A 26,905-nucleotide genomic window follows, 5' to 3' on the forward strand; every position below is an offset into this window, starting at 1 on the left:
CCTTTACCGTCAAGCTGGCGTCGAGCGCTGGGTCCGACTTGACCTCGCACATCATGGTGACCACCTTGCGGCCCTCCCGCTCCGACGGCTCCGGCGTGTCCGAGTGCACCGACTCGATGGTGTCGGGGCTGGCGGCGCGCGCCTGAGTGACGGGCGGCGGCGGCGGCGGCGCGTACGCCGTCAGCGGGTAGATGCCGACCCTGCCGAGAAGGTCCGCGGTCAGCCCCGGCCGCGCGCCCGGAGCGAGGTCACGGGACACACACAGGCAGCGGGTGGTCATCCCCCCCCTCCCTCTTGGCAGTTTCTGTTCACACAAGCGGAGCAGCGCGCTCCCCCGACGGCCACAAGCTACAGCCACGACTCTCGCCCTGGACTCTGCATCTGTGTCGGGGTTAGCCTGGCTAGAGCAGTGCTGCACGCATAGCGATCCCACCTATGGCAGCGCAGCAGCGGTGACAGGGCTCAGGCACGGCTGCCGGCTCTCTCCGCTGGCAATGAACCGAAACCACGCGCACGCGCCGCAGCCGAGCGGCCGCGCCGCGCCGCCGCTCGACCCGCTTACCGGACGTCCTCGACGAATTTGCCGATGTTCTCGGCCGAGGTGACGTCCTGCACGCGCAGCTGGGTGGGCTCCTGGCCCTCGTGGCGCATCTCAGCGATCACCAGGTCCGGACTCAGGTTACAGTACACCTCGGCGTCCTCGGGGCTGATGTCTGCGGCAGGGAGGGCGCCGCGTCACGCCCGCCGCGCGCGCTCCACACGCGCCGGACGGCACACACACACACACACACAGAGAGAGACACCAGCGTACAGTATACATGGCCGGCAGCTGTCCGCGTCACCGTTCGCCGCCATTTCAGCGGAGGATGTCGGCGGCAGTCGACGAGAATTGACAGCAGCGAAGACTTTGTAACGGGCCGTCGGCAGCGCCACTGCCTGCAGGGCGGATGCCGGTGCTTCGTAGACGTATTGCAATCCTGTTTTATCTAGGTCCTCCACCTTCGCCGACGATCATCGCAGAAGATATCGAAGAAGCTCAAATGCGGGAAAACCCGCCCGGAACCCACGAGCGCTGGCCATTTCATTTGCCGGTCACTGGCGCTGGCGCTCAGGTGCTGGCCTAAGGTCACTGACCTGGTACCGACCTGGATACCAGTCCTGAAAGGAGTTCTAGAGGGCTGTCCCACGTTAAGTCCCGCCGGCTAATCGCTTCTGTAATGTAAAATTCTTCCCATACACGACAGGTTAATATATCTCCGGATGAGTGCTTCATCACCAGGCCATCATCTTCGTCTCACCACGTCCACAAGGGGACCCTCTTCGGGGTCGTGGTCCATTAACTTTTATGTCCGTGACATCTATGCAAAGCGCCTACCGTTAAATTCTTGGAATGGTGCTGGTTTCTGTCCGCCCTTCCTCGGTACATCCAATTACGGCCTCTCAACGGACGCTCAACCATGCCGTGAGACCACACCCATGGCGCTTCCCGGCACCGCGCTACCGCCACCTACCGAGCGCAACCACAATCATCAGTTCTCGGTCTGCCGCGCGGCGGGTTTCCACACGGAATTGACCGCGCCGGCCGACCGGATCGCCCAAAGAAAGCCGGTCGATGACCAGGGACAACCAGCGACCAACCACAAACGAACGGACCTCTCACATTGACGTGCCGCCGTATTGACGGCCGGGCACGAGACGGCCGCTCGATACTCAATACCCGTCCCCGGACGCGGTCGGCAGTGCCGGCAACGCTGGCGTCACGCCACGGGCCGGACCGGCCGGGCCGGGCCGCCACGGCCCCGGCGGCTGTGGGCGGGACCGACGCCCGGTGCCACCGCCCGGACGGCGGGCCGACTCCGTGCCTCCGGGGGTTTCATCGACGCCGGTCGCTACTGACTTCGTTCCAGCGGCCGAGCCGAGCTCGCAGGCTTAATTGAGTTGGTCCACGGCTCAGTGATGATGGTGATGCTCGGGACTTTCCGGCCTATCACTCTGATGGGGTGTTTAAACTTGGAGCGGCTAGACCTCGCATGCGTCAAGGAACATGCACTTCTGGATGTCTAATGCACCTATCAGCTAAATCCAGTGCGTCTGTCATGTCTCACAACATGCTATATGTTAATCCTCGGCATGTAATGGCCCTCCCCGTTCAAATCCAAGTAATGCATTTTTCGTAGCAGTTGCGTCTTTTTGACGGTCTCCGGACGGCAGTGAGAGTTGCGCCATTCAAACACCATCTTAACGATCACGCTTGATTTCACCGCTTTTAGTCCTCGAGTAATTCTGAAACTCTCCACTCATGTCGTTCGTAACGTGCACAGCCTTCGCTCTGAACTATGGACTCGCCTTGGACTGGACGCACTCGTCTCGGACTGGATGGACTCTGTCCGTCCAACTTTCAGTCTGAACAAACGCCACTAACAGCGATAATACGGAGGAGGGAGGGGGAGGCCATGAAAACATCGTCACACATCTCTTGTGCGCTACGCCGGCCGTCAACGCCGTCCAATCTGGCATCCCTGCATGTGGTCGTCAGCAGCTGTGACCGCCCATCGTCCCCATGCCAACACCTGCTCGGTGCTGCGCGGACTCTGCTCCCAGGCTGGCCAACCACTGAGCCATGTGGACGATAATGTAATCAACTCATGACTGGGGAGGGCACGAAAACCCTTGAAACCAATTGCAGATGTCTTCGGCTAGCAAAACAAGACGGCCAGATGGGCAATTCTTATTAAGTTTGAGAGAATCTGGCTGCGAATGGGCAACGCGCAATCTTCCCTATGATCTAGACCCAACGAACCAGTCTCTTCACCAGGACTCTAACATTCAATTCATACCCCGCATATTTCGCACCGGATCTAGAAAACCATGCGTGTGAAGACCGTCTAATATCAGGCGAATGTTTGCGTCAAATCCAGGTACAGCAAGCCCTGTTACGTCCAACTTACACACACTCTGCACGTTAAAACCACATACCAGACGAACCTGCGCAGTAATCGTCGCCACTGCTCGCCCTCCAGCGTCACGTCCACCCCCGTCCACCTCTCCCGAACCCGTCCACCCCACCTGAGCCCCGTCCATCATCGCCCCAGCCCAGCCCACCTCTCCCGAACCCGCCCACCCCACCCGGGCCCCGTCCATCCCCGCCCGAGCCCAGCCCACCTCTCCAGAGCCCCGTCCATCACCGCTCACCCCAACCGGGCCCCGTCCACCCCACCTGAGCCCGTTCGCCTCCGCCTGAGCCTCATCCACCTCCGTCAGAGCTCCGTCTCCACCCTCCCCTCCCACCCGACCCCGTCCACCTCCGTACGGGTCCCCTCCTCACCCTCTCCACCCACCCGACCCTGTCCACCTCCTTACGGGTCTCGTCCTCACCCCCCCCCCCCTCCCACCCGACCCCGTCCACCTCCGTCCGAGCCCCGTCCCCACCCTCTCCTCCCACCCGACCCTGTCCACCTCCATAAGGGTCTCGTCTCCACCCTCCAGCCCAGCCCCCGTCCCCCTCCACCCTGCCCGTCGCTGCGGCCACTCACTGGGGTCGTTGACGACGGCGTGCGCGGCCAGCAGCTTGAGTGTGGGCACCTCGAAGAGGATCGGGTGGAAGAGCAGCTGGCGCGCCGTGGGTCGGCTCTCCGGGTCGGGCCGCAGGCACGCGCGGATGAAGTCCTTCTGCGCGTCATGCTCCAGACTCTCGATTGTGTTGTGGATGTTCTCTTTGGTGACCTGCGGCCGGGAGCGTGGCGCCACGTCAGACGAGGTCACCGGCGGCGGCGACGGCGGGGCAAGGGCGGCGCCGGGCTGGTGACGTCACGGGTCGTCAGCAGCACTGTCGTTCACCGGACGCGGCCCGGTGACGCCGGTCGGATCACGCCGGCCACTGCAGCCTGTCCTCCGCAAGGTGCAGCCGAACCTCGGCACCCAGACGATTGCAGCAGCAGCGGTCGCAGTAACAGCACGAACAAACACGGCGCAGTTCGCTGCACATTCGCGTCGTCCTACCCCAGGGCGACCTTTGGCGACGCGGGGTATCCCCGACGACCGCTGGCGGCCCAGCGTGGCCTCTGGTGTCGCAGCCGACCAGCCACCGGCGCACGCGTCACCGGAGTCTGGTGCACGTCACCAGCCACTGACGCGAGTGTCGTCATCAGCCAGGCCGCGGCTGGGAGGCGGGACCGAGCGACGCGGGCCTCACCGGCGTGCCGGAGTCGCCGTTGCCCTGGATCTCCAGCGCCGCGATCTCCAGCGCGCACATGCCGAACGAGTAGATGTCCGACTTGCTGGTGCGCTCGTCGCCTGCGGGGCGCCGGCAGATGGAGGGGCGAGTCAGCGGGGCGACGGGGTCGGACGGAGCGCACGCAGTCGCGGAGCCGTCGCGGCGCGTGCAGAGTCAACACGGCAGCAACCACTGCGGCGCGGGCACACGGCGACGACGGTTCCACGGCTACGCTGGGCCCCGCGGCTATACGCCACTGCACTGTCGGCTGTCGGGCCGTGCCAGGTTATGCAGGTGCGCAGCGACACGCCTGAGACGCTACGGCGACCAGAGGTACAAGCTGCAACAACAGCCCGTGATTGTCCGACGCACTCATTCGCATGGTTCGTCCGGGTCCCTCAACGCCCCAAGGTGGTCACACAAAGCCGGGGGCTGCCAAAAACGACGCCGACGCATATTCCATTACATAAGATTTATGTATATTACAAGGCATAAACACTGGACATGTCGCGTGTGGACAGACCCACAGCCGCCAGACAGTCTGTCCGCGAAGGTCACGCGTGTGCTGCTGTTTTCTGGCGTCTGTTATCGTGAGAAGCGTGCGCACATGTCAGCGGCCCCCTGGCCGGCGCCTCGCTGGACATCCGCGATACGCGCCCGCCGGCGCCTCCCGGACCTGGCACGAGTGCCGTGGGAACTGAGCGCGATCGCGGAAGCAGAGCAAACAAATCCCCCGCGGCGAAACACTCCCAGGAGCGCGCCGACGAGGAAGCCGGACCGGTGGACCACAGCGTCGCTGCGCAGGTAACGGCGGAGCGGGAGACCACAACGTCGCTGCGAGGGTAACGGTGGAGCAGGGGACCACAGCGTCGCTGCGAGGGTAACAGTGGCTCGGCGGTCCACAGCGTCGCTCCGAGGGCAACAGTGGATCGGGCGGATCACAGCGCCGCTGCGGGGGTAACAGTGGATCGGGCGGATCACAGCGCCGCTGCGAGGGTAACAGTGGACCGGGCGATCACAGCCCCGCTGCGAGGGTAACAGTGGACCGGGCGATCGCAGCGTCGCTGCCAGGGTAACAGTGGCTCGGCGGTCCACAGCGTCGCTCCGAGGGCAACAGTGGATCGGACGGATCACAGCGCCGCTGCGGGGGTAACAGTGGATCGGGCGGATCACAGCGCCGCTGCGGGGGAAACAGTGGATCGGGCGGATCACAGCGCCGCTGCGAGGGTAACAGTGGATCGGGCGGATCACAGCGCCGCTGCGGGGGAAACAGTGGATCGGGCGGATCACAGCGCCGCTGCGAGGGTAACAGTGGATCGGGCGGATCACAGCGCCGCTGCGAGGGTAACAGTGGATCGGGCGGATCACAGCGCCGCTGCGAGGGTAACAGTGGATCGGGCGGATCACAGCGCCGCTGCGAGGGTAACAGTGGATCGGTGGTCCAGGCGTCACGTGTGGATGGCGCCATGTGTCACGTCACCATGTCGGCGAACGGTCCGAGGTTCGGAGCCTGACCTCGCATAGGACGTAGTACGGTCTCCGTCTCCACCAGTGGGCCGACGGGCTGACCCCCGCCCGGGGGCAGCTCAGACACCCTCAGTCCTCCCCGCCCCTCCTCTCTCTCCCTCTCTCTCAGGCAGCGACAGGTGCTCTGCCGGCGTCTCCCGGCGCCGCCCCACTTACCGGCCGTCCGCACCACCTCCTCCGGCGCCATGAAGTGGGCGTTCTTCAGGAACTGCGCCGGCCGCACCGTCTTCACGTGCTGATGGATGACGTCGGGCGCCGCTGCAAGCACGGAGCGGCGCGTCAGACGACGCTCGGCGGCGCGGGCCGCCGGGGCGGCGCCCGGCCGGCCGGAGCTCGCTCTTACAGCTAGCGCCCTAGACGGCGGTGGCGGGCGCGCGAGGCGCACGCGCGCGGCGGCGGCGCCGGCCGCGCGGGTGCGCCCCGCGCACGCGCGCCTCTCTGGGGGACTGTACCTGAGCCGATCTTGAGCAGGCCGTTGTGTTGAATGAACATTGAATCACAGGTTAGGTTGCCGTGAATGATCGGCGGCGAGCTCGAATGGAAGTAGCTGAAACAAGAACCAAGCGCGTGTCACAGGCGCACACCGCCCTGCCGTCGGCGGCAGGTCTGGTCTGAGTTCGATCCGGTCTGGCGCAGTCCGGTCTGATCCAGTTCAGTCTGCTCCGGTCCGGTCTGCTCCGGTCGGCCTGCTCCAGTCCAACACCGGCGGGATCGACTCCTCTGCCGGCCGGCGGTCGCTCGCCTCGCCCGAGCAACGGCCGCTGCCGCGCCATCGTCGTTGGCAGCGGCGGCGGCGGCGGCAGCGCACCCCACTGCCGCCGCGCCCGGCACCAGCGCGCCTGTCTGCACAGCGGGTCAGAACACACACGCACACGCGCGCGTGCGCGCGTACGAGCAGACAGGCGCCCAAGGCGGCCGGACCGAGCAGTGCACCCCACCTCGCGAGCCGTACTCTCTCCTCTCTCTCAGCGGTGCTGACAGCAGCGGCGCGAGTTCACCGCGGGGGGTGGCAGCGTGGTGGCGCCGGGCGACCGGCGGGGGGTGCGCGGGTGGCGCCGCCGCTCATCGGGCCACATCCGTACCTCAGGGCCCACAAGACCTGGCGGCACCAGCGCTTCCACGACTCGATCGCCATCTTCTTCTTGGAGGCGCGCGTGCGCTTCAGGAAGTGCTTCATCGAGCCAGACGACATGTACTCGGTGATGAAGTTGACCTGCCGGCAGCGGCTACGTTAGGACGTGTCGTCCGACCGGTAACACTAGTTTGGGAGGAGAGGGGGCTGAGGCCGGACCGCCAGCGACGCAGAACACAAAACAAGCTGAGCCGCACAACCGCACGCCGGCGCCGACGCCGGCAAAGCCCACTCGTGCCCATCAGCTGCTGCCGGCAACGTTCGACACCGCGGCCGCCTTCCGTCCCCTGACCCCGGCCGACTCGCCCCGCGGGGGCCAACGCCGGGCGCCGCCGCCGCTGGCGCGCCCACAGGCGGCGGCGGGGCGACGCCATCCATTAATGCCGGCGCGGCGCCGCGTGTCACCCGGCGCCGCCGCCCAGCGGGGCCAACAGAAACAGGGCCTGGCGACGGTCCGCTACAGCGTAGTCGTCGGCCCGCGCGCCGTCCGCGCCCCAGCGACGGGGTCCAGCCGGCGCGGGTCAAGCCGGCGGCCACGCCATGGATCAGAGGAACTGCGCCGCTTTATGACGCCGTTGTGTGCGTGCGACGGGTTTCCACAGATGTCGATATCACAGTCACGTGACCGTGACCCATGGCCTTTGGCCCTCTCAGGCACAAAATAATCATCGTTGTCGGGGCACCGCTCGATCCATAAACAAGTCCTGCCCCGGTGTCGGCCCATCAACAACAAAGCGTGACAGTGCCGTGCCTCCACACCGTGACCGGCAACATGACGTTGCTTCCGGTGTCGCCGCTCGGCCCGCGACTCTGGCATTGCCACTTTGACTACAACTGCTGAGACTCTGACTACGACTCTGAGTGTGACGCCGCCTCCTCCCGGCAGGCGGCCGTCCGTGTCGCCAGCCGAGGCCGTCGCAGTGCGACGCTGCCCCGCCGCCGTTGAGTGGCCAGACGGCGCCGGGCGGGCGGTGGCCGCAGGTGTCCGGTGGCTGCGCCGGGGGCCGCTGCTGGGCGCGTCTAGACAGCAGCCGTGGCGGGCGTGGCCCGAGACCGGCCCCGCCCGGCCGACACACACACACAAACACACCTGGGGACACGTCAGCGCACGCGACAGACGGCCGGGGCGGCGCGGGAGCCGGTCGATGACGCGACCTCCGCCGTCGGCCGGACCGCGGCGGAGCGTCGGACCCGCCGCCGGGTCACCGGGTCGGGGCAGGGCGCCGACCGGCCGCCCAGCGTGCGCCGGCCCGTTAGGCGGCTCCGGCTCCGGCTCCAGCAGCCAGTGTCGCCCCGCGGCCGGGCCCGCCCTCTCTCCGGCCCGGCGCCCGTCACCACTCCCGCAGCCGACAGACAGCCGGGCCGGCTCCGGCTCCGGCTCCAGCAGCCAGTGTCGCCCCGCGGCCGGACCCGCCCTCTCTCCGGCCCGGCGCCCGTCACCACTCCCGCAGCCGACAGACAGCCGGGCCGGCGTCGGCACCGCGGCAGCTCGGTGTGCTGCCATCGGAGGCCACGTGGACACCCCCGAGGCTGCAAACAAGCCCATACGTGACAAAAGAGCCACAGGTGAAACTCCACGGAGGCCTGCTCTTACAATCTCCTTAACGCACCGAACTCAAGCTCTCCCCCACCCCGGACCTGGGCACGCCGCTTTCGAGTTTACCGCCCCATTTGTCGGCATACCCTCCACGGAGCGTCATAGCTATTGCGGATCGCCATGTCTACGCGACCCAAACAACCAAATAATGTAGCCATGCGGGCACTGCGACTCGACGTCAGCTTTCCTCACCGCAGTACCATCACCAAGACGACCTTGGAGCACAAGATTGGACCGACTACAAGATTGGAATGCTACTTTCCTCACACACCAAAGGCAAACAAATTTAGTTAAAGAACGATTAAAGCACGGGAAGTTTCATGAGCACAGCAATACGACACGTTCGGGGCAAGTTAAAGCATAGCTGGAACTACACTTCCAGAGCGTTGCCGTACTGTCTTCAGCGTTCTTGCTACGCTGGTCCGCATACAGTAGGCACGACACAGCCAAGCAAGCTGTGTCGCGCTCCAGATACACAGCTATCTGACAAACTCGCAAGGATCCGGCCAACACATCAAATGCAACTTTTCCCAAAAATGCAAAGACAGTCGACAACAAACTCATGAACTTGAAAGCGACTGTTCCATGACAGCGATCTTGTACTTAATGCAGTGCACTCAGGAATTGGATGAGATTTGATGAGTTGTTCCGCATGCATTTTGGGCAGACTCGCTTGTATGTCGATCGAGGCTCGTGTACTTCGCTCAAGGCTCAAGGCTTGGGTCAAGGCTCGCCCGTCGCGAAGGCCTTCTGTTAACTGCTTTCTGTTTTGACTTCCTGCTACAATCGTCCTTCGTGATTGCGGTTGTGATTGTGGTGTGCTTTTGTGATATTGTCGTCCTATGTGATCGGGATGGTGACATGGCAGCAAACTCACGTACCGTGCACAGTCTAGATCGCCTCATCACATTGAGCTTCAGAAACATCAACGTTGACGACGCCCCACATACGGGGGATACGGTGCGTGTGCACCGTATGCCTGGCAACCAATGCGCGTGTGGTTCACTGAACTCCGCCAAACTTCCCCAAACAGGCCAACTGTACCCCGCTCGGGTCAAAACAATATCGGCCGCCGCATCAGGCTCCCTGCGCCATCAGTTTTAATCAAGATCACCCGACACGGAACTCGCTCCAAAGCGGGCCAGGCCGGTCGGCTGGCGTCAGCGGCGCCGGCCACGCCGCGTGCCCACTCACCCGAGGCTTGTCCGTCTTGTCCGGCTGGTCGAACCAGTACTTGTGGAAGCCCACGATGTTCGGGTGGTCGATCGACTGCAGACTGTCGAAGATGGACGATATCCGCGCCATGTACTTCTTGCAGTTCTTGTTCTCCGAGAACCGCACCTGTAGCGACAGGGACGAGGGTGCGGTGAGCGCGTCGGCCGCGACAGGCGCTCAATCGAGGTCACGCGACTCGCCGAGGCCCATTCCTGGCCTGGCAAAGACACGTTCTGTCCGTGGTCACCAACTGTCATGGAGCCGCCTCCTGCCTTGAAACCATGCTATCTGACATGAACTTTCTCAGTGAGCCTTCTCACTGAGACGCATTACTGTGTCGGCAGCCACTCTTTGTCCGTGGTCAGCAACTGCCCTTCGGCTGACTGCAGCTGGCCCCTGTCTATTCGTGTCAATTAATCAGCATAGCGATGCAGGTTCGTCATGTCCATTTGCATCCGTTACAACGTAATCTATAAATTGGAGTGCCTAAAATATCCATTTGGCACGAACCGAGGCACGGCCCAGACAGCCATCGAATATTAACCGGGTGCATGCATGTCATCGCTCATCTACAGACGGCGGCTCCGCACGGCAGGCTAATCCCAAACAGATGTCATGACGTCATGCCACGCCCAGCGCCGAGTGACTGGCGTCCGGTTTTTTTTCACAGCGGTTCCCGATGGCGAGGCGACACTAAGGGTTCCCGGGACGCGTCAGGGACCGCCCGTTCCCAGAACGTTCGCAAGGGTGGCGATTAGCGCCTCCGCTGCCGGGGCATCGCGTCCGCCCCGACGGGGGCGTGGCGACGGCGGGTCAGTCGTGTGTCTCGCGGGCGAGGGCACCGGCAGACCAGCACCGGGAGCGGCGGCGGCGGCGGCCGGCGTCGGAGCGGCGGCCGGCAGGCTTCGCCCGCGACCCCGGACGACGCAATCTGCTGGCGCGAGCGCCCGCCCTGACGTGTGTCCGCACAACAGGATTCATGATCGGACCCAGCGCCACGGTGTTGATCAGACATGCCAACGTGAATCAACTCGTTGCTAATAGACCAAGCCCGTTCTCAGAAGAGCCTACGAGATCGCGCCGCCCCACTTGACTGACGGGAAGCCCCAAGAACGCCGCCGCAGCCGGCTGTCTAATCTGTCCTTAAACCGGTCAGAACTAAGTGGGTGGCTCGGCGACCCAGTAGCGGGGCGGTTCGTGTCGGGTCGGGTCTAAGCCGGTGTTGCTCGTCTTAAGACGGTGTTGTTCGGGCCGACTCGGATCACTCTCCGGCGCCCCGCGCCCGATCACGGCCGCGTAATGGCCGGCCGACAATGGCCCGGCGTCCGGCTCGCCTCCGACACGGGACCCCGATCACGTGGCAAGGTCCGGCATCCAATTACGCCGCTACATGCCATCGGCGCAGCCGCGTGCCAGCGACATGGGAACCAAACCGCCGAACCTCTGAAAACCTAACCCCTTATGGGCAGACGTGCCTGTAACTTTTGCGGACGGTTGCCATCCAGCGCGAGCGGGCTGTGAGCGTTTGTCGGGCCGCGAAAAGTCGGGCTCCAGGCGCTAGTCTTCTTCCCCAGAGCGTGACCGCGGTGTGGCAGGACCCGCTCCGCCTCACTTCAGCATCGCCGCACACACCAGCTGTGACGGCACCGGTGCCGGGCCTGCCGCGCGCCCAGCGTGCGCGCCGAGCCCCCACCGCCCTCTCCGTTGACGTGCTGTCCCGCTCACCCGGCGCGCGCGCCGAACCCCCTCCGCCCTCTCCGTCGTCCTGCTGCCCGCTCGCCCTGCGCGCGCGCCGAGCCCCCACCGCCCTCTCCGTCGTCCTGCTACCCGCTCGCCCAGCGTGCGCGCCGAGCCCCCTCCACCCTCTCTTTCGTCCTGCTGCCCGCTCGCCCTGCGCGCGCGCCGAGCCGCCACCGCCCTCTCCGTCGTCCTGCCGCCCGCTCACCCAGCGTGCGCACCGAACCCCCGTCGCCCTCTCCGTCGTCCTGCTGCCCGCTCGCCCTGCGCGTGCGCCGAGCCCCCTCCGCCCTCTCCGTCGTCCTGCCGCCGTTGCGCACGTGAGACGTGGCGCCCTGCGCATCGGCCCCGAGGCTGAGGCCTCGCCGCCGTCCGGGTGGTGCGGCCAGCCGCTACTGCGCTTCGCCGGCTCCAAAAGACAGATTTGCGCGCTATTTTGGCGGCGTCGTCACCGCAGAGGCGGGCCGAACGCCAGCCAGGTGGCGGCGGCGAGGGCGGCGTGACGGGACGGTACAGCCGCCGCTCCGGCCCGGCCGCGGAGCCGGAGCCGACCTCGGCCGGAGGTAGACCCCGGCGCTGGCCGGAGAGCCGCGCGGGCGCCGACCGCCCACAGCCACGAGGACTGGTCTGGGGCTTTGGTGTCTGCGACCTGCGATCAGTACAGCTAATGCTACCGTGCATAGCTGCTGTCGGACTGCTTGAAGACTGAGTTTGTGCTTAAAATAACTGAGCCCGTAGACAGTGATCTAAAGTAACATAACGGTGAGACTTAAGAATAGAACAGCACACGACGGTGTTGAACGCCTCAGATGACGTCCTGTGATTGTTACCACGTGCTGGAATATGGGGGCGTGGATCAATGCCATGACATTAATTTTTTCACTTAGCATTAGCTGCACCCCATTTACAGATACGGCCAAACATTATTTTCCGCACTTACCTGCAGCCTCGCCGCGGGTTCGGAACCATCCCTTTGATACACTGGCCACCGGAGGTCGATGGCTGAGCCGGGGTTGAGGCGAGCTTTCAGCACCAGATGCACATGGTCTGAGCAGGCCGCGACATATGTTTGCCAAACGGCAGCTCGAGTTGCCGCAGAGGCAAGTGACGCCCACTACAGGTTCAAAGTTTGAGGCTGATTGTAAAGTTTTGTGTTCCCGGCGGAAGGGTGACAGGGTTCACTCCCAAACTGCATGCAAGGCATACCCCTCGCACCAAGTGTACCTACATTCGGAATACCAGCCAACACACGATGCGCACCCTTAACGCTTGTCATCGACATAGGTACGCCTATTTGTGGCTCTCATTGCATGCACAGCCATTCGGCCCGCTTTGTACGCATTACGCTGCAGACCTGGCACCCGACCGGACCTTCCCTAACCGGTGCAGTCTTCTGGTGACGCTGCTCGTCAGTGCACGCGCTACACAGCGCTCATACAAAAACGTTGTCATCGTGCTCCTTCGTGCACTGGGCCCAATGCAAGACCGTTCTGGAGGTTTACTTTCTGATTTGTGCCAGAATTATGCTCGTTACGCTGTGGTAAATCCCAAAGTTTTGACCTCAACCATGAGAGACGGCTGATCGGCGTCCGCATTCACATGGCAGTGTATGGCAGTCAACGGAGTTGTTCCGGGATGAGAAGCTGCTTTAAAGAATATAAACTTCCCGCCCGTTCTACGAAAACAAACTGGCAATCTCTGCTATAGCTCATTGATTGCCTCTAAAAGCCTTCTCCCGCACCGTTGTCGCTTCAGCCGCTCTCGTCGTACGCTAGGATACCCCAGACCCTGTGCCCTGCCGGCACGCCGGTCATCCCCGACAGCGGCGCGCGCGCGCGCACTGCGCACGTCAGAGGGCGTCTCAAGGCCGGCACTCACCTCGTTCCAGACGACCTCCACTCCGTTGTCGGTGTCCATGGCCAGGAAGGAGTAGTCGATGCCGGGCACGGCCTGCTGCTTCACCTGCGGGCAGACGGGGAGGGTCAGGCGCTGACCTCAGGTCACCGGGCACACCAGAGGTCAGGCACCAGATCGGGCCCTGACAAAGGATGAGGCGAGTCCGCGTGCTATGAGAGACCGTCGTTCCGTGACGGCAGTGCTGACGTCACGGCACTCTCGAACTGCAGCGGCACCTCGGACTCGCCAGCGCCCAGGCCGTGACAACAAATCCTCGTCGGCGCGCTGGCGGCTTCCAAACAAGGAGGCCGCCCAACATGGCGCCCGGTACGGCTGCACCCTGGCGGGCAGATCGGACATGATTGTGTTGGATCGGCATGCCGGGGAAGCGGCGCCCCAGACATGAAGGCCGGTACCGAGGAAAAAACACTGCCCACCAACCAGATGACGACACCGGGCCAGGGCTGCCCGGTGGCCACGAGACCTCCCAGCACCCAGACGTATGACGCAACCCTGGCGCCGCACCGCTGTTATGCCAACCCGTTCCCGGAACGGGTGCCGACGAGGATTGCGCACGGCGCATCCCCGCTACTTTTGGCGCGGTACGGGGGGCTTAGCGTGGGGAGCAGGATTACCGTCCGCCCAGGAATGCAAGCGCCCCTCGGGGCCACAGGTACCACAAACGGCCGCCGGAAGCGTGCGGAGTCAGGCGGGCGCCAGTCTGAGTCACCGACGGCGCGGCAGTCGGCGACGCTCGTCGGTGACTCTCGGGGCCTGCCCCCGTCCGGGGAGCGGGGCGGCGGGCCGGTCTCTGGGCGCCCGACCGGCACGAGAGCTCGTGTTGCGCGCCGAGCGGCGGCAGCTGGGCCGGCTGCAGGCCCGCGGCAGGCGACCCGGCGAGGCGCCGACCTCCACCTTGCGCGGCAATACCAACAGTTACGTTGTTTACATAAGGATGCACGGGTAACGCATCAGTGCGGCAGCCTCGGCGCGGTGTGGAGCGAGGGAAAGGTTAACGGTGCCCCGGCTTTGAGCTTGGCTTTCACGACCCAAAACGCGATCTGACAGCTGTGCGTTCACGCCCGTCTCCCAGGGATCCCGACAGCTGCCAGGTCGGTCGTGGGAGTCACGGGGAACTCCGACCGCCGCTCACAGCACGCCGAGCGACGACGCGCCAGACGAGACGGCCGGAAGAGCCAGGCCAGGTCCGGATATAGCCGGTCAAAACCGGTCGCATCCGGACAGAGCTGGGGAGGTCCGGCTGGAGAGGGGCGGAGCCTGGGGACGTCGACGCGCCAGGGAGACCGGCAGGGCAGAGCCGACGAGGGACGGGAGGGCGAGGGCAGATCAGACCAAACCGAGATGGACAGGAACGGAGCGAAATCGATCGCGACAAGCAGGCACGAACGAGGCGGACAGCGGCGTCGCTGCAGGGCCAGACGGCGGCTGACGGGGGTCCGAGCGGCCCGGCCGCGCCGCTCCGGTGGACAGCTCGCCGTTCTCGACGGGCCAGCTGGCGCCGGCGCCGCCGCCGCGACAGGCGGCGCGAATACCGCGGCAGGTCGGCGCCACGGAGTCACGCGGTGCCCCGCACGCAAACACCGCCGCTGGCCGAGCGCCTGGCGCTGCCCCTCAACGCTCCGCGGCCTCTCGCACCTGTGCATCGGCCGTGCGCGGAGGACGCTCGTCAGACACTGGTCAGGAAGTGTTCGTCGCGCGTCCCCCTTTCAAAAGCGGACTAACTTTCCGCGCATCGCACGTCCGCTGCGCAATATCGCAGGTCATTTCCAAGTATGATCGCTTTCGGCGCCAGATGGCAGGCCGATAGGCCCAGCCCGAGCCACAATTGGCGCTGGTCAGGCGCCCCGTGTGGTAGTACTCGTCCCGAGCCCCCAGTCGGATTTAGCCACATTGCATCAGTCGGTCCGATTTGCCGCCGGTCCGTTACCTTGACGTCGTCAGTCCCCCCTCCCCCCATGTCTTCCATCGTTGCCTTGGTGCCAGAGAGGCCCGGTTGACTAATCCCATTCAAGGCAGCGCGGGCCCCGGCGCGGGTGCGGCTGCACGTGCGGTCCCGCGAGGCCGACACCGGTCACCCACCCCCGCCGGTCCGCTACCGGCGACCAGGGGCGGGCCGGCGCGCGCCGCGCGCACGGCTCAGTGCCGCTGTCCGCGTCCCGGTGCCGGCTGCGCACCTGTCCGCGAGGCTCAACCTCTCCGTCGGTGGGGTCCGACACGAGCGTGCCGTGGCGCCGGCCCCGGACCAGCAGGCGATCGATCAGCGCACCCGCTCCCCTCCATCTCGCGGCTGCCTCCGCCCCTGCCGCTGCGCGCCGCTCCCCGCCGCCGGGCCGCGCGCCGGCGCCTCCACGCGCACGCACACCGCACGCAGCCCGACATAGCGCGGCGCGCCGGGCGGTTATCGCCCCGGGCCGATAGCCTATCACCGGGCGGCGGTGCCCTGTGACCCCGCTCGGCGGGCGAAGCGGGGAGGGGTCGTCCACCCGGGCGGCGCGCGTGGCTCGGTCCTCAGCCGGCTGTTGGCGACCCGGGGCGGCAGGGACGACCGTCCGCCCCCCCCCCCCCCTGCCCCATCGCTGCTGATCAGACGAACTCACTGCGGGACCGAGCGACGGTCGGCGCTCCCATCCCCCACGTAAGCTCCCGCAAGGTCCCCCAGAGGATGCAGGTGGACTGAAGCTGGCTCGAGTGACCGGTGAGCCATCGGGCACAGGGCACTTTGTGAGACTGATGACAGCGCGTGCACAGCGCGCACCCAAGCGGCCACAAAACTCAGCCGCTGAAATGCTCTGTACTGTTCGGCATAGTTCCCCAGCTACCGCTCTCGACACGCTAGAACCTACTCTACGGAGCACGCTCGCGGCGTGCCCCCTTCCCCAGAACCACATACTGCGGGCGCGCTGAACCCATCACGTGCGCATCTAGTACCCGGAGCACACAAGCCCGCCACCGCCACCGCCGCCACCGCCACCGCCACCGGCACCGCCGCCGCCGCCGCCGCCTGTCTCGCGCCGGCGGCACCGTGACTGAGCGGGGCCGCTCGGCCCCAGCCCCGAGCCTCGGCCGTCCGACGCCGGCCTAGGTCGGGCCGGAAGGCCGACTCGAACCGCACGCGATTCCAGACGTCCGCTGCGTGCAAGGAGGAGGAGGCGGAGCGACACGGCGGCGCCGGTGGCGCCTCGGCCCAGGGGAGAAGGAGAGGGGAGGGCGACGCTATAGGAGAGAGATAAGGTTGGATGAGATCTGTCAAACCGAGAGAAATCGAAGGACCACTGGCCAGAGGCCCTAACATCGTTCACTGCAAGACCAGCAAGTGAACCGCAAAATTTAATTCTTGGATTACTTGACAGTGGGGACTGCGTCCGTGCTACAGCGGCTGAGGCGCCAAAGGGAGAAAAGACTAGCCCACAAGAGAACAGGCAAAGGTTGAGCGGGCAGTGAAATCGCAACAAAAAGCACGTCGTCAGAACATCGAAACACATGGCATGCAACATCAAGTATTTAATAAAAAACTGGTTTGTTTCTATGGCGAGGTCCGAGCCCACTGACACTGGCAGCCCGGAGGTAGGGGCAGTTTCAATTTCCAAATTCCGACTGGCTCTGACGCTGGTGCTCCGCCCCACTTCTCACTACTAAGTGCTGGTTCTCAGCCCCAGTTATCAGTTTCCAGCGCTGGTTCTCAGCCTCAGTTCTCAGTTCTCAGCGCTGATTCTCAGCCGTAATGACCTCAGAAGCCGAGGTGCCCCCCGGAACAATCGCTCGACTAGCTCTGGAGGACACACAACGACAGGGGTTCTGACAAACGCTGCTTCACCAATGACAGCCATCAAACAAAACTCCACTTCAGAGCGAGAAACCGTACGGAAAAAAATCAAGATACAAAACCGCTGGCTGGTAGCCCAGACCCCGGTCAGGCGAACGTGCGTCGACGACCGCGAGACCGAAGATGGCGCCGGCTTCTCCGGACCATGTTTTTACTTGCCCCTAGGCCAGCCTGGCAGGCGTCCGGCTTTCTCCACGAAACGTTCGCTGCTCCCCTTGAGACCGGTGTCTGCCCGTCCCTATTTCGCACGTGGCAACCGGCTGCAAGCGGACCGTCAAACGCCGACCGAATCAGCTGCCGTCGGTCGATGTCCCTCCCTTCCTAACCCCACGTGATTCACCACGGCCCACGCTGCGAACGGAGGGGGGGGGGGGGGGGGCAACGCGGCAGCGCGTAGCTGGCGGATGAGAATAGGCGGCCACGCTCACGGGAGCGGAGGGCAAAGGCGGACATATTGGGAAGGCAGGCACCGGTCAAACATAGGCGCAAGTTCGACGCCAGCTCCCCGACAAACAGATAAAAAGCGCATATCGTGCGCTCTCATGGGTTCCGTTATTAATGCTGTCTGGCGGTCATACCAAGGGGAAGTTACGGTGCATCATTATCCTTGGGAGATCATTCACGGGAGCCGGACGTGGGAGTTGTAACGTTAGAACGGGGCGGAGGACTCCTACAATTATACCTAGCCCATGAGATACCGCGGTGTTGATAGTGATTTGGCACTCTGTACAGACAAATTGGTGCAATCTGTGGGGCTCCTAGTGGGGCGCGTGCGCTCTCGTTTCACGCGACCGTTTCAAGGAAGAAAGGAGGGCACCGACGAGCAAAAGCAAGCACTGCATGGCCTCGTCTGCAGACAGAGGCATAATTCAGTATTCTGGGTTTCGAACTTCTAACCAACACCACGGAAAACTTGTCCTTACTCCAAACGCTTACCAGAACTAGCACCAGTCACCCATAATCAGACGTCCTCGCCCTACAGCAAATGTAACAGCCCTCAGTACCGCCGCAACAATCAAAAGACTCTTCCCGAATCAGCGGGTGGGACGCGGTTCGCAGCCTGGTCCGCGTGTCGGCCCGCCACGGCTGCCCTAGCGGGGCGGGGCGCCGCGGCCCGGCGGGCGCGTGTCGGCCCGCAACGGCGCCCTAGCGGGGCGGGGCGCCGCGGCCCGGCAGGCGCGCGTCGGCCCGCAACGGCGCCCTAGCGGGGAGGGGCGCCGCGGCCCGGCGGGCGCGCGTTGCAGCGGCCAGCACCTGCCAGTCTGAGCTGGCCGGCACCTGTCTGAGTATGAGAAGGCCGGCACCTGTCTGAGTCTGAGTAGGCCGGCGCCGGCCTGAGTCACGCTGACCCTCATCCCGGCAATCGAGATAAAGACCGGGTCCACGGATCGGCGCGGTCAGCGCAGCGTCCGGCCAATGACACGACTGGCGCCGCGTGCTCGATGTTCCGCTCCCAAGCGGACGTCACGGGAGGCTTCACGGGAGGCGGTCCGGTCAAACCAACACACGTCACAGAGTGATGCCTTCGAATGAAAACAGAACGGCTCATCACTCGCGGCCGTCGGTGACTTCACCGCTGTAATTTCGCATGACAGTTTGTCATCATTCCGTGCGCGATTAGCGCGCAAGATAGCCAGATGCTGCCAGCGAGCAAGACTCAACAAAACGTCAGATAGTGCAGGAATGCCCGGCTCTCGGAATCGGCCAATTAGCCTTATCTGAGGCCAGAGCACGTACAGAGGGCAAGGCCGGTCGGCGGCGGCGCGCCGGCACTCCTCCGTCGGCCGACCGGCCGCATTTGGCTCGGCTTCGCTGCGCCGGAGGCGGCCGACTGGCGTGAGTCAGCGCTAACATCGAGGGCCGGCGGCGGCGGCGGCGGTGGCGGCGGCCGCCGCCGCTGCCGCCGGTCGGCTGGCCTTGCTGCCGGCGCCGGCGGAGCGCGGCTCGTGACCGCGCCAGACGGGCCGCGCCACTTCCTGGAGCGCGCGCGCCGCCGCCGCCGCCGCCGCCGGCAGCAGCTCGCAGACGGCGGCTCCGAGGCGCGGCGGCACGGCGCCGGCCGTCAGGAGATGCCGGCCGGCGCCGCAGGTCGTGGCGTGTCGCGACGGCCGTCAGGAGACGCCGGCCGGCGCCGCAGGTCGTGGCATGTCGTGACGGCCGTCAGGAGACGCCGGCCGGCGCCGCAGCTCGTGGCGTGTCGTGACGGCGCTCCCACGTCGATCGGTGTGAACCGCGCCGTGCAAATCCACGAACGGAACAATCGCAAACGCCACCGGGTCCAGCAATGTCGGCGGCCACGGCAGGGCTTGACTCACGGCTAGCTCACCACTTTCTCCGAACCGTGGCTTTTTCGAGTTCCGAGGTTGATTTCATCGAGCACCGACTCAACCGCAAGGAAGCGTCCATGCCAGTCGGGCGCCGTCTGCCCCGCGCCGAACTGCGGGCCACAGCCGTGGTCGCGAGGGCAGGGGGCAGGTTTTTCGTAACGACTGGGGAGAGGCCACCACGGGATCCACAGCAAAGCCTTTAAACTCTACGCTCACAGGTCGCAAACACGGGAGATCTCCACGCGCACATATGGCTAGGTAAGCTGGCTACAAAGCTTTGTCGTCTCAAAGCTCAAAGCTCCCCAAAGACAAACAAAGCTCCCCATGTCGTCTCCGGCCGCCGCCGCTGGCTGCGGTTCAACGGCCGCACGGAGCGCGACCCAGACCAAGGCCGCGGCGTCGTCTGTGGCGCGCCGCAGCCTCCCTGGCCGTCACCGGTGCGACCAAGGTCGCAGACGTGTGTGCACGGTACCCATAAACACGCGGCGCACGGCACGACACTGCGGAGAGCGGCGCCGCGCTGCGCAGAGCGTCGACTCACGGACGGCGGCGTGGCTGGAGCAGGGGTGGCAGCGGAGAGTGGCGCGGAGGGGGGGGGGGGGGGGGGGGGGCGATCGTGCCGGGGACTGCGGCCGGGCGCTCGGCTCGGCTTTGGGCACATCTCGACAAGTCTTGTCAGTGGCAACAGTCACAAAAACAGTGATTTTTGACGATTTGGAAAGAAACTACGAAAATAATCCGATCGATTCATTCCTGAGGTCACAGTTATAAAGACCCTCCTCCTGCAGCGGAAACCCGTCTTCCAATATCCCCATCATGCACCTGCGGGGGGCGTCCGGTACACTGGTCAACGCCCCATACCAAGCAATCACTCTGACGGACCTGAAATTGCAGAGGCTCATAATGCTGATGAGTAATACTAACAACACTGGCGCAAACCCAGGATGACTGTTGAGTGGGAGGTTGGCTTATTCGTACCGGAAAATAGACTGAGGAAAAGCGCACAGCGCGCAATGACATTGTGCATTGTGCATTGAGTGCACTCAACATAAAAACACCATTTCGTACTTCGCTACTTCGCAAAGGTACGCTCGAGACTTCCCTGCTGGCAGCGAAACACGGCAAAGGCTTGCGCAATTCCGCGCAACAACCGCAACCACTGCGTAATATCGATTCACGTGAGACCTTGACTGACGCGACCGGCAGCGATCCTGCTTTACTCCCGCCAGCAGCGGCGCAGCCGGGGGCACTTAGCCGCCCACACCCTGCCACTCACAGAGACCATTCATTCTCCGACTGCGTCGCTAGGAGCGCGTGCTGCCGCACGTCCGCCCCATCACGGGATGTTCGCCGGCGGCGGCGGCGGCGCGACCGCGTCCGCCCGGTAACCGCCCGCCGGTGTCTGCGGTCCTCCCGCGGGACGCCCGGGTCGTCCCGTCCCGGGCGTCGGCGCCCCCCCCCCCCCCCCCCACCCCTCCCCGCCGCGTCGCGCCAAGGTCATGGGCGCGTCATGGGCGTGCGCCGCCGGCGGCGACACACGGCGGACGGGTGAGGCAGGACCACGTGACAGGCGGCACCGCCGGTGGTCGCGCCGCCGCTCAGGGCTCACGTCGCCGGCGGCGAACTAAGTCCATGAGCCGATTTTCGGCGTCTTAGCTTTCCGCTTTTCAGTGTTTCCAGGACTGATCCTAGCGATGTGTACATATTGATCGCGTATCACACTATATTTATCATGTTTTTTTATCGTGTAACTTGTAACCAATACACAAATCAAACACGTAACCAATTAACTCAAATCAAACATTACGCCTACCCATGAAACGATTCGTAGTACATACATGACGTGACATATACTGCTGGTGCGAGACACACCCTGGACGCGGAGGGAGCATATCCACCTTCGAGGGATGCATTGCTTCACCCGCCACTTCTGTACACCCACGACCCTTTCCGTCACGGCCCGCAGCTGTGACAGTGAGCACGTCTGACGGAGACGAGGCGGATGGTGGTGGGCGTGCGACGGTTCGGCCGGGGGCGGCGCTGCTGCCTGATTGGTGACGTCACGGCCGTCTGGCGTCGGTCCACCGGTCTCATGGCGCCATCGACGGGCCAAGGCCGGCGCCGAGTTGGACCGCCAGCCGATGCGGCGCCAGACGGCAACTCCGCCCGGACGTCGCGGCGGCGCTGGCCGGGCGTGCTACCGTGCTCGGCGGCGGTCGAGACCGGGCCTCGCACACCACCAAGACACCCAGCAGCACGGGGGCGCCGCCGGGACGGGACGCCGGCCGGGACGGGACGTCCGTCGGGACGGGACGTCGGCCGGGACGGGACGTCGGTCGGGACGGGACGTCGGTCGGGACGGGACGTCGGTCGGGACGGGACGTCGGTCGGGACGGGACGTCGGTCGGGACGGGACGTCGGTCGGGACGGGACGTCGGCCGGGACGGGACGTCGGCCGGGACGGGACGTCGGCCGGGACGGGACGTCGGCCGGGACGGGACGCCGGCCGGGACGGGACGTCGGCCGGGACGGGACGTCGGCCGGGACGGGATGTCGGCCGGGACGGGACGTCAGACGGGACGGGACGCCAGGCGGGACATCACCCCAGTCAGGCGGCAGCTCCCGCCGGCGACAGCACCACAGCAGACACCGATCGTCATCAGCGGAGCATCACCGACGCCAGCCGAGGCGGCCGTCACACCAGCACGCGGCGTGACGAGCCCCGGTGGTTACCCGCGGATGGCGGACGCGTATCTCTGGGGCGATGCGATACCCCGCCAGTACCCCCCGGAGGTGATACGGCCGGGGTCATCAGGTCCGGACGCCAGTCGGCGGCGATTTGGCCACTCGCCGGGGCGCGAGACGACCAGGCCGACTCGCCGGCTCGTCAGCGCAGCGGCCTGCCGGCTCGTCAGCGCAGCGGCCTAGACGGCTGCCAACACACCGCAGCCGCGCCGAGCGAACCTCAGCTGCCGTTACCCGACACTGCGGCGGCGGCGCGAGCGGCGGAAGTCCGGCTGGAGGGACTCTGTGACGTCGGGGCCGCCGGGAAGAAACAGCGCGCAAGTTTACGCAGTCTTGGTGCGCGGAGTCTACTCCGCTGCGGAGTTTTCCTGGTTCCGGGAGGCTTTAAATAAACCTGTTTGAAGTGTGGAACATTAGCAGCCTCTCGAATAGAGCCTGACGAAGCCCAGCACCTTGTACCCCCCAACGCCGCCTCGTCGCCGTATCAGTGTCCTGTTTTCAAAAATAAGCCAGCGCGCTATTCCACCGTGACCCGGGGGGCGAGACCAACTGAACATGCCTGCTGTCGCCGGAGCGAGGCACCAATAGAGGACACCTGGAACAGCCGAGTTCCAGGTATGTAGAGACCACTGTTTCACGGCCGGTGACGAGGCTGTCTGGGAGCCCGGCCTTGGCCCACACGACCGCAAGGCTGGGTAACTCGACCGCGAGTCTGGCTCTGATGTCCGGGCACTGTGGCTACATTCAGCCACTTGAGATGTCAATAATGTCGACGTCTTTACCCTGTCGTTCCAGTGCTGTGTGGGGGTTCACTGTTTGTTACCTCATCCTTTGCTCCCGATCGGCCATCAGCATCGAGCTGGACAGCGCCCAGCCCAGCATATCAGCACCTCGGCTGGGGGTTAGCAAGCAAGCAAAACCATACTTGCCTAGCAGCCGGCAAAGCGGGGTGGGATGATCATGTACAACAGCCCAGGAGTCTGATAGCAAGACCTTATATCGAGCTGAGCAAAACAACAAAAACAAACTGATACCGGGGGGGAAATACTCCAAAGAATTCATTCACTTCACTCCAGGAAAGACAGAATACAGGAACTCGCACTCAAACGAGAATAGAGCCATTAGACCCGCCAGAGGCACTCCAAGAACTTGAGCGCACTCTCCGGTAATTGCCGCGAAGCTAATTAATCTCTTGTCATACACATCGGACTTGCATTTAATTGCTTTAAAGCGCTACATACGAATTCCCTTATCCTCTAGTGTCCCACTCAAAGTTATCGGATGACGTGGAGACGAATATGGTTCGCGTCATAAACAATTCCGTGTCACTGATCCAGTCAGATAACACGGAAACGCCCAGACATTTACCACCCCCGACCAGTGACGTCACCAGCCACGCATTCACGAGGTCCTTGAGCACAGAGCGCTCCAGCCGGAGGCGATGCCTGTTCGGCAGCGGGACCGGCCCGTCCGGCGAGCCCTGCTACAGACCTCCGCCCGCTCCCACGGCGGGGCTGCCGTCGGGTCACGGCGGAGCGCTGTTGGGGGGGGGGGGGGGGGTCGAGCCGTGTGACCTACCCTGGCCGAGGCAGCCGGACACGTCCCCGTCCCAGGGTCAGCCAGAGACCTCGCAGCAAGCAGAAGCCTGTCCGTCGTTACAGCAGTCGTCCACCGCCTCCACCGACCACAGCACCACCATTCGCGCCATGCGTCCCCTCGAACCCCTTCCCCGCCAGCGTGCCGGCCTGACGACGTTGGCGTCGATTTGGGTGTACCGACGCCTCGACGCAGACGATCGGCTGCCGTGGTGACCTCACGCGGCTGCCGTGGTGACCTCACACAGCTGCCGTGGTGACCTCATACCGCGCCCGTGCGGCACATGTCAGAGGCCGCCGCGCTCCACCAGCGCCCGGAAACGCGGCGGTCGCGGGCGTCGCGCCGCCAGCCAGCGGCGCCGACATGCCGCCGCCGCCTGGCCAGGCCGTGTCCGGAGAAACGGCACAGGCCGCCGCCGGCCGCGGCGCTCTGCGCTGAGGCAAGCGGGACGGCCGGCCGCAGACGTCCAGCCTTGCCCGCCGCCGTGACGTCACCGCACGCGCTCTGTCGCAGGTCGTGGGGCGGTGGGAGGCCGCCGCAGCTGCGGTCGGCACGCCCGGCACGGTCCGGGCAGACTTGGGAAATGTTGGCGCGTTGCTGAGGTTCAGTAAGCTAGCTTTGTAGCAGTTATGTCTACTTACTCACATGTTTGTTCCAGCATTATATACAATGAACATCTTGAAAGGTCACCACAAAACTTGACTAGGAATGCTAAAAATGGGGGACAGACTGACCTTGTGTAAAAAACAGGCATTCAAAAGACTTTAACCAGTGATGTATTTTAAGAAACCATTCCACTGCTAAAGGCTACTGGGTGCTCTACAAAGAAGTGTAAGTGCCTGTATGTTTCTTGCCTTTGACAGCAGCAGTCCTTTTCTACAATTTACAATCGCCCATCCACTGTGTTGAGAACTAAGGCCTCCAAGGCCAATAAGGCCACTAAGGCCACCAAGGCCTTCATTGAAATGCATCAAACTTGCAGTGGTTCCAAATCCACAAATGGCTTGGTTATGCATGGCACATACCAACAGAATGTACATGGTGTGGCAGTCATCAAACCATATGTGTGTGGTCCAGGGGAGCAGGAATGGGAGCGAGAGTCAAAGTGGGAGTGGAAGTGGGCGTGGGAGTGGGGGTGCGAGTGTGAATGGAGGTGCAGATGGGCGTGGGGTTGGGGGTTTATGAGTCAGTCCCCAAACTCAGTTTAAACTTTGGTCCTCCTGATGTGGCTTGCATTCCTGCACTGACAATTCCATGCATAATTAATTCATGCATAAATAAATGCATGGAAGCACAGAGTACTTACCAGAAACTATAATACAAAATTACTTATCATACAAGTATAGTGATACATAATAATACAAAATTGATAATCAAGTGCATCATCTTCATATGGATGCAGTGTCAGAGCATATCATAAGATGAAAGTAGCAGCAAGTAATGCACACAACACTCTGGGTGCAGGTATGGTCAGGTTGGGTCAGATCAGGTTATTGTAGGATCAGTGGACTGTGTTTCTTCCATTTTCAACCCAAAAGAAATGCAGAGACATGTGTCCTGTACTGTGAAAGTGTAAGCCATGGCCTTTGATGGTGAGCTGATGAGGCTGACTATGTGCCAGATGGAATGCTACAAAGTCCAGGGCATCTTATTCCTGCTAACATAAAGTTACCACTAACCATAGTATGAAAGAAAAACAAACCTGATAATGATAATGCAGCAACAAGGTGGAATGTTTAAAGTAAGGTACCCTTGCATTCAGGAGTGTGGGTCCCTATTCAGTTGTGTGGCTTTGGCCTACCCACCATCCTTGAAAAGAAACAGGGACAGGGCAATTAAATTACCTATTTGTTAGCATATTTTAGGGGTGGGTTTGTCATTATTGACAGTTTAGTCTGCCTTTCTCCCTCACCCCCATAGTGAAACAATATTCCTGCCCACATTCAGACTATGATTAAATAGCGTGCTCCATCCAGGCTAGCACTCAATGGCATTATTTCACGCTGCCCCAATGACAGTGCCTCTGCAATGATATCTTAAGTTCATGGTTATTGCTCAGGAAGAAAGCAGGGCCCCTCCAGAAATTAAAATACTGACATTTCAGTTTTGAAGCATGCAGGACTGCATCATGGAAAAAAGACACCTAACTTGGTAGATATCCCAGGTAATGAGCAGCAACAGCTGGTGCACAGATAGGTAGGATAGGACATCTAACCACAGATAGGAACTTTCATGCAACCAGCCACAAAACAAATTGCTGGAGGTCTAATCCACACAAAACGTGAATGCATACAGAGCACGTCAAAACTTACTTGTTGCCGAAGCTTCGTAATGGTTCCACACGGACTGTACTCAAGGAACTCGTCCTCATCCTCCGAATCCTCATTCAGCTTCTCCCTGGCCGAGGTCGCTTCCTTTTCAGCCGTGACAGCCATGATGTGGAAGTACGAAATGAGACTCAAGGGCTGGAAGTGAGATCGGAGAGGGCTGGGATCTTCACTGGTCAACCATCGCTCCCATCACGGACCTTCCACGACCCCCCCTCGCTGCACCAGCCTCATAAATGCCGCAGCAGCTACAGCAACGAATGCGTCGCTTCTGCCCAATTACCACCAGACGCAAGGTCGCATTCCTGATTGGTCGATATTCCCAGACAAGAGATGGAAATTGTTCCGAATGTGCCTAAACATTGAGCCGTTCTTATTATCAGCTTACAAAAAATGGTACCAAATGTAAAAATTTATCCACTTAAAATTCGTTGAAATTTTTTTTCAAAATCCACTTCTTCGTTTACAAACACTATTGAAGCCTTATTGTGAACATAGCATCTCTATATCTTATGAAAGGGCTGGGCAGAGCACCACGCCATCTATACAACAAAAATAAAGTGTGTAATGTGTGGCCATCCGTTAGATGTTCACACCTTTGGGCATCTCTTACGCATTCCTGCGGATAAAAGAACACCACCACTGGCAAAAATGTGTTGCCATACCCAGAGAGGCTCAGACCCCTACAGTTGCCCTAGCTGTACTATTGTTGTTTTAGGGGAGACATGGTAACAGTGTACCAGTTGTTT

At 62.9% G+C, this 26,905-nt stretch overlaps 1 protein-coding gene across 1 annotated transcript in view; it reads right to left on the reverse strand.

The window, feature by feature from the left end:
- Positions 1 to 26,407, reverse strand: part of Madm (MLF1-adaptor molecule) — a 29,206-nt gene extending 2,799 nt beyond the window's left edge. The window contains exons 1-10 of the mRNA XM_037238929.1: positions 26,142 to 26,407; positions 13,300 to 13,383; positions 9,664 to 9,810; positions 6,823 to 6,953; positions 6,193 to 6,287; positions 5,897 to 5,998; positions 4,193 to 4,293; positions 3,534 to 3,723; positions 563 to 713; positions 8 to 200 (exon numbers count right to left, since the gene is read on the reverse strand). Coding sequence (XP_037094824.1) covers positions 8 to 200; positions 563 to 713; positions 3,534 to 3,723; positions 4,193 to 4,293; positions 5,897 to 5,998; positions 6,193 to 6,287; positions 6,823 to 6,953; positions 9,664 to 9,810; positions 13,300 to 13,383; positions 26,142 to 26,264 — 1,317 coding nt within the window. The 5' untranslated portion in view covers positions 26,265 to 26,407. The remainder of the gene's footprint in view (positions 1 to 7; positions 201 to 562; positions 714 to 3,533; positions 3,724 to 4,192; positions 4,294 to 5,896; positions 5,999 to 6,192; positions 6,288 to 6,822; positions 6,954 to 9,663; positions 9,811 to 13,299; positions 13,384 to 26,141) is intronic.
- Between the last annotated feature and the right edge of the window lie 498 nt (positions 26,408 to 26,905).

This window comes from Pollicipes pollicipes, unplaced genomic scaffold (assembly GCF_011947565.3).
Source record: "Pollicipes pollicipes isolate AB1234 unplaced genomic scaffold, Ppol_2.1 Scaffold_3087;HRSCAF=3621_pilon_pilon_pilon, whole genome shotgun sequence".
In the NCBI taxonomy this organism is placed as follows: Eukaryota; Metazoa; Arthropoda; class Thecostraca; order Pollicipedomorpha; family Pollicipedidae; genus Pollicipes; species Pollicipes pollicipes.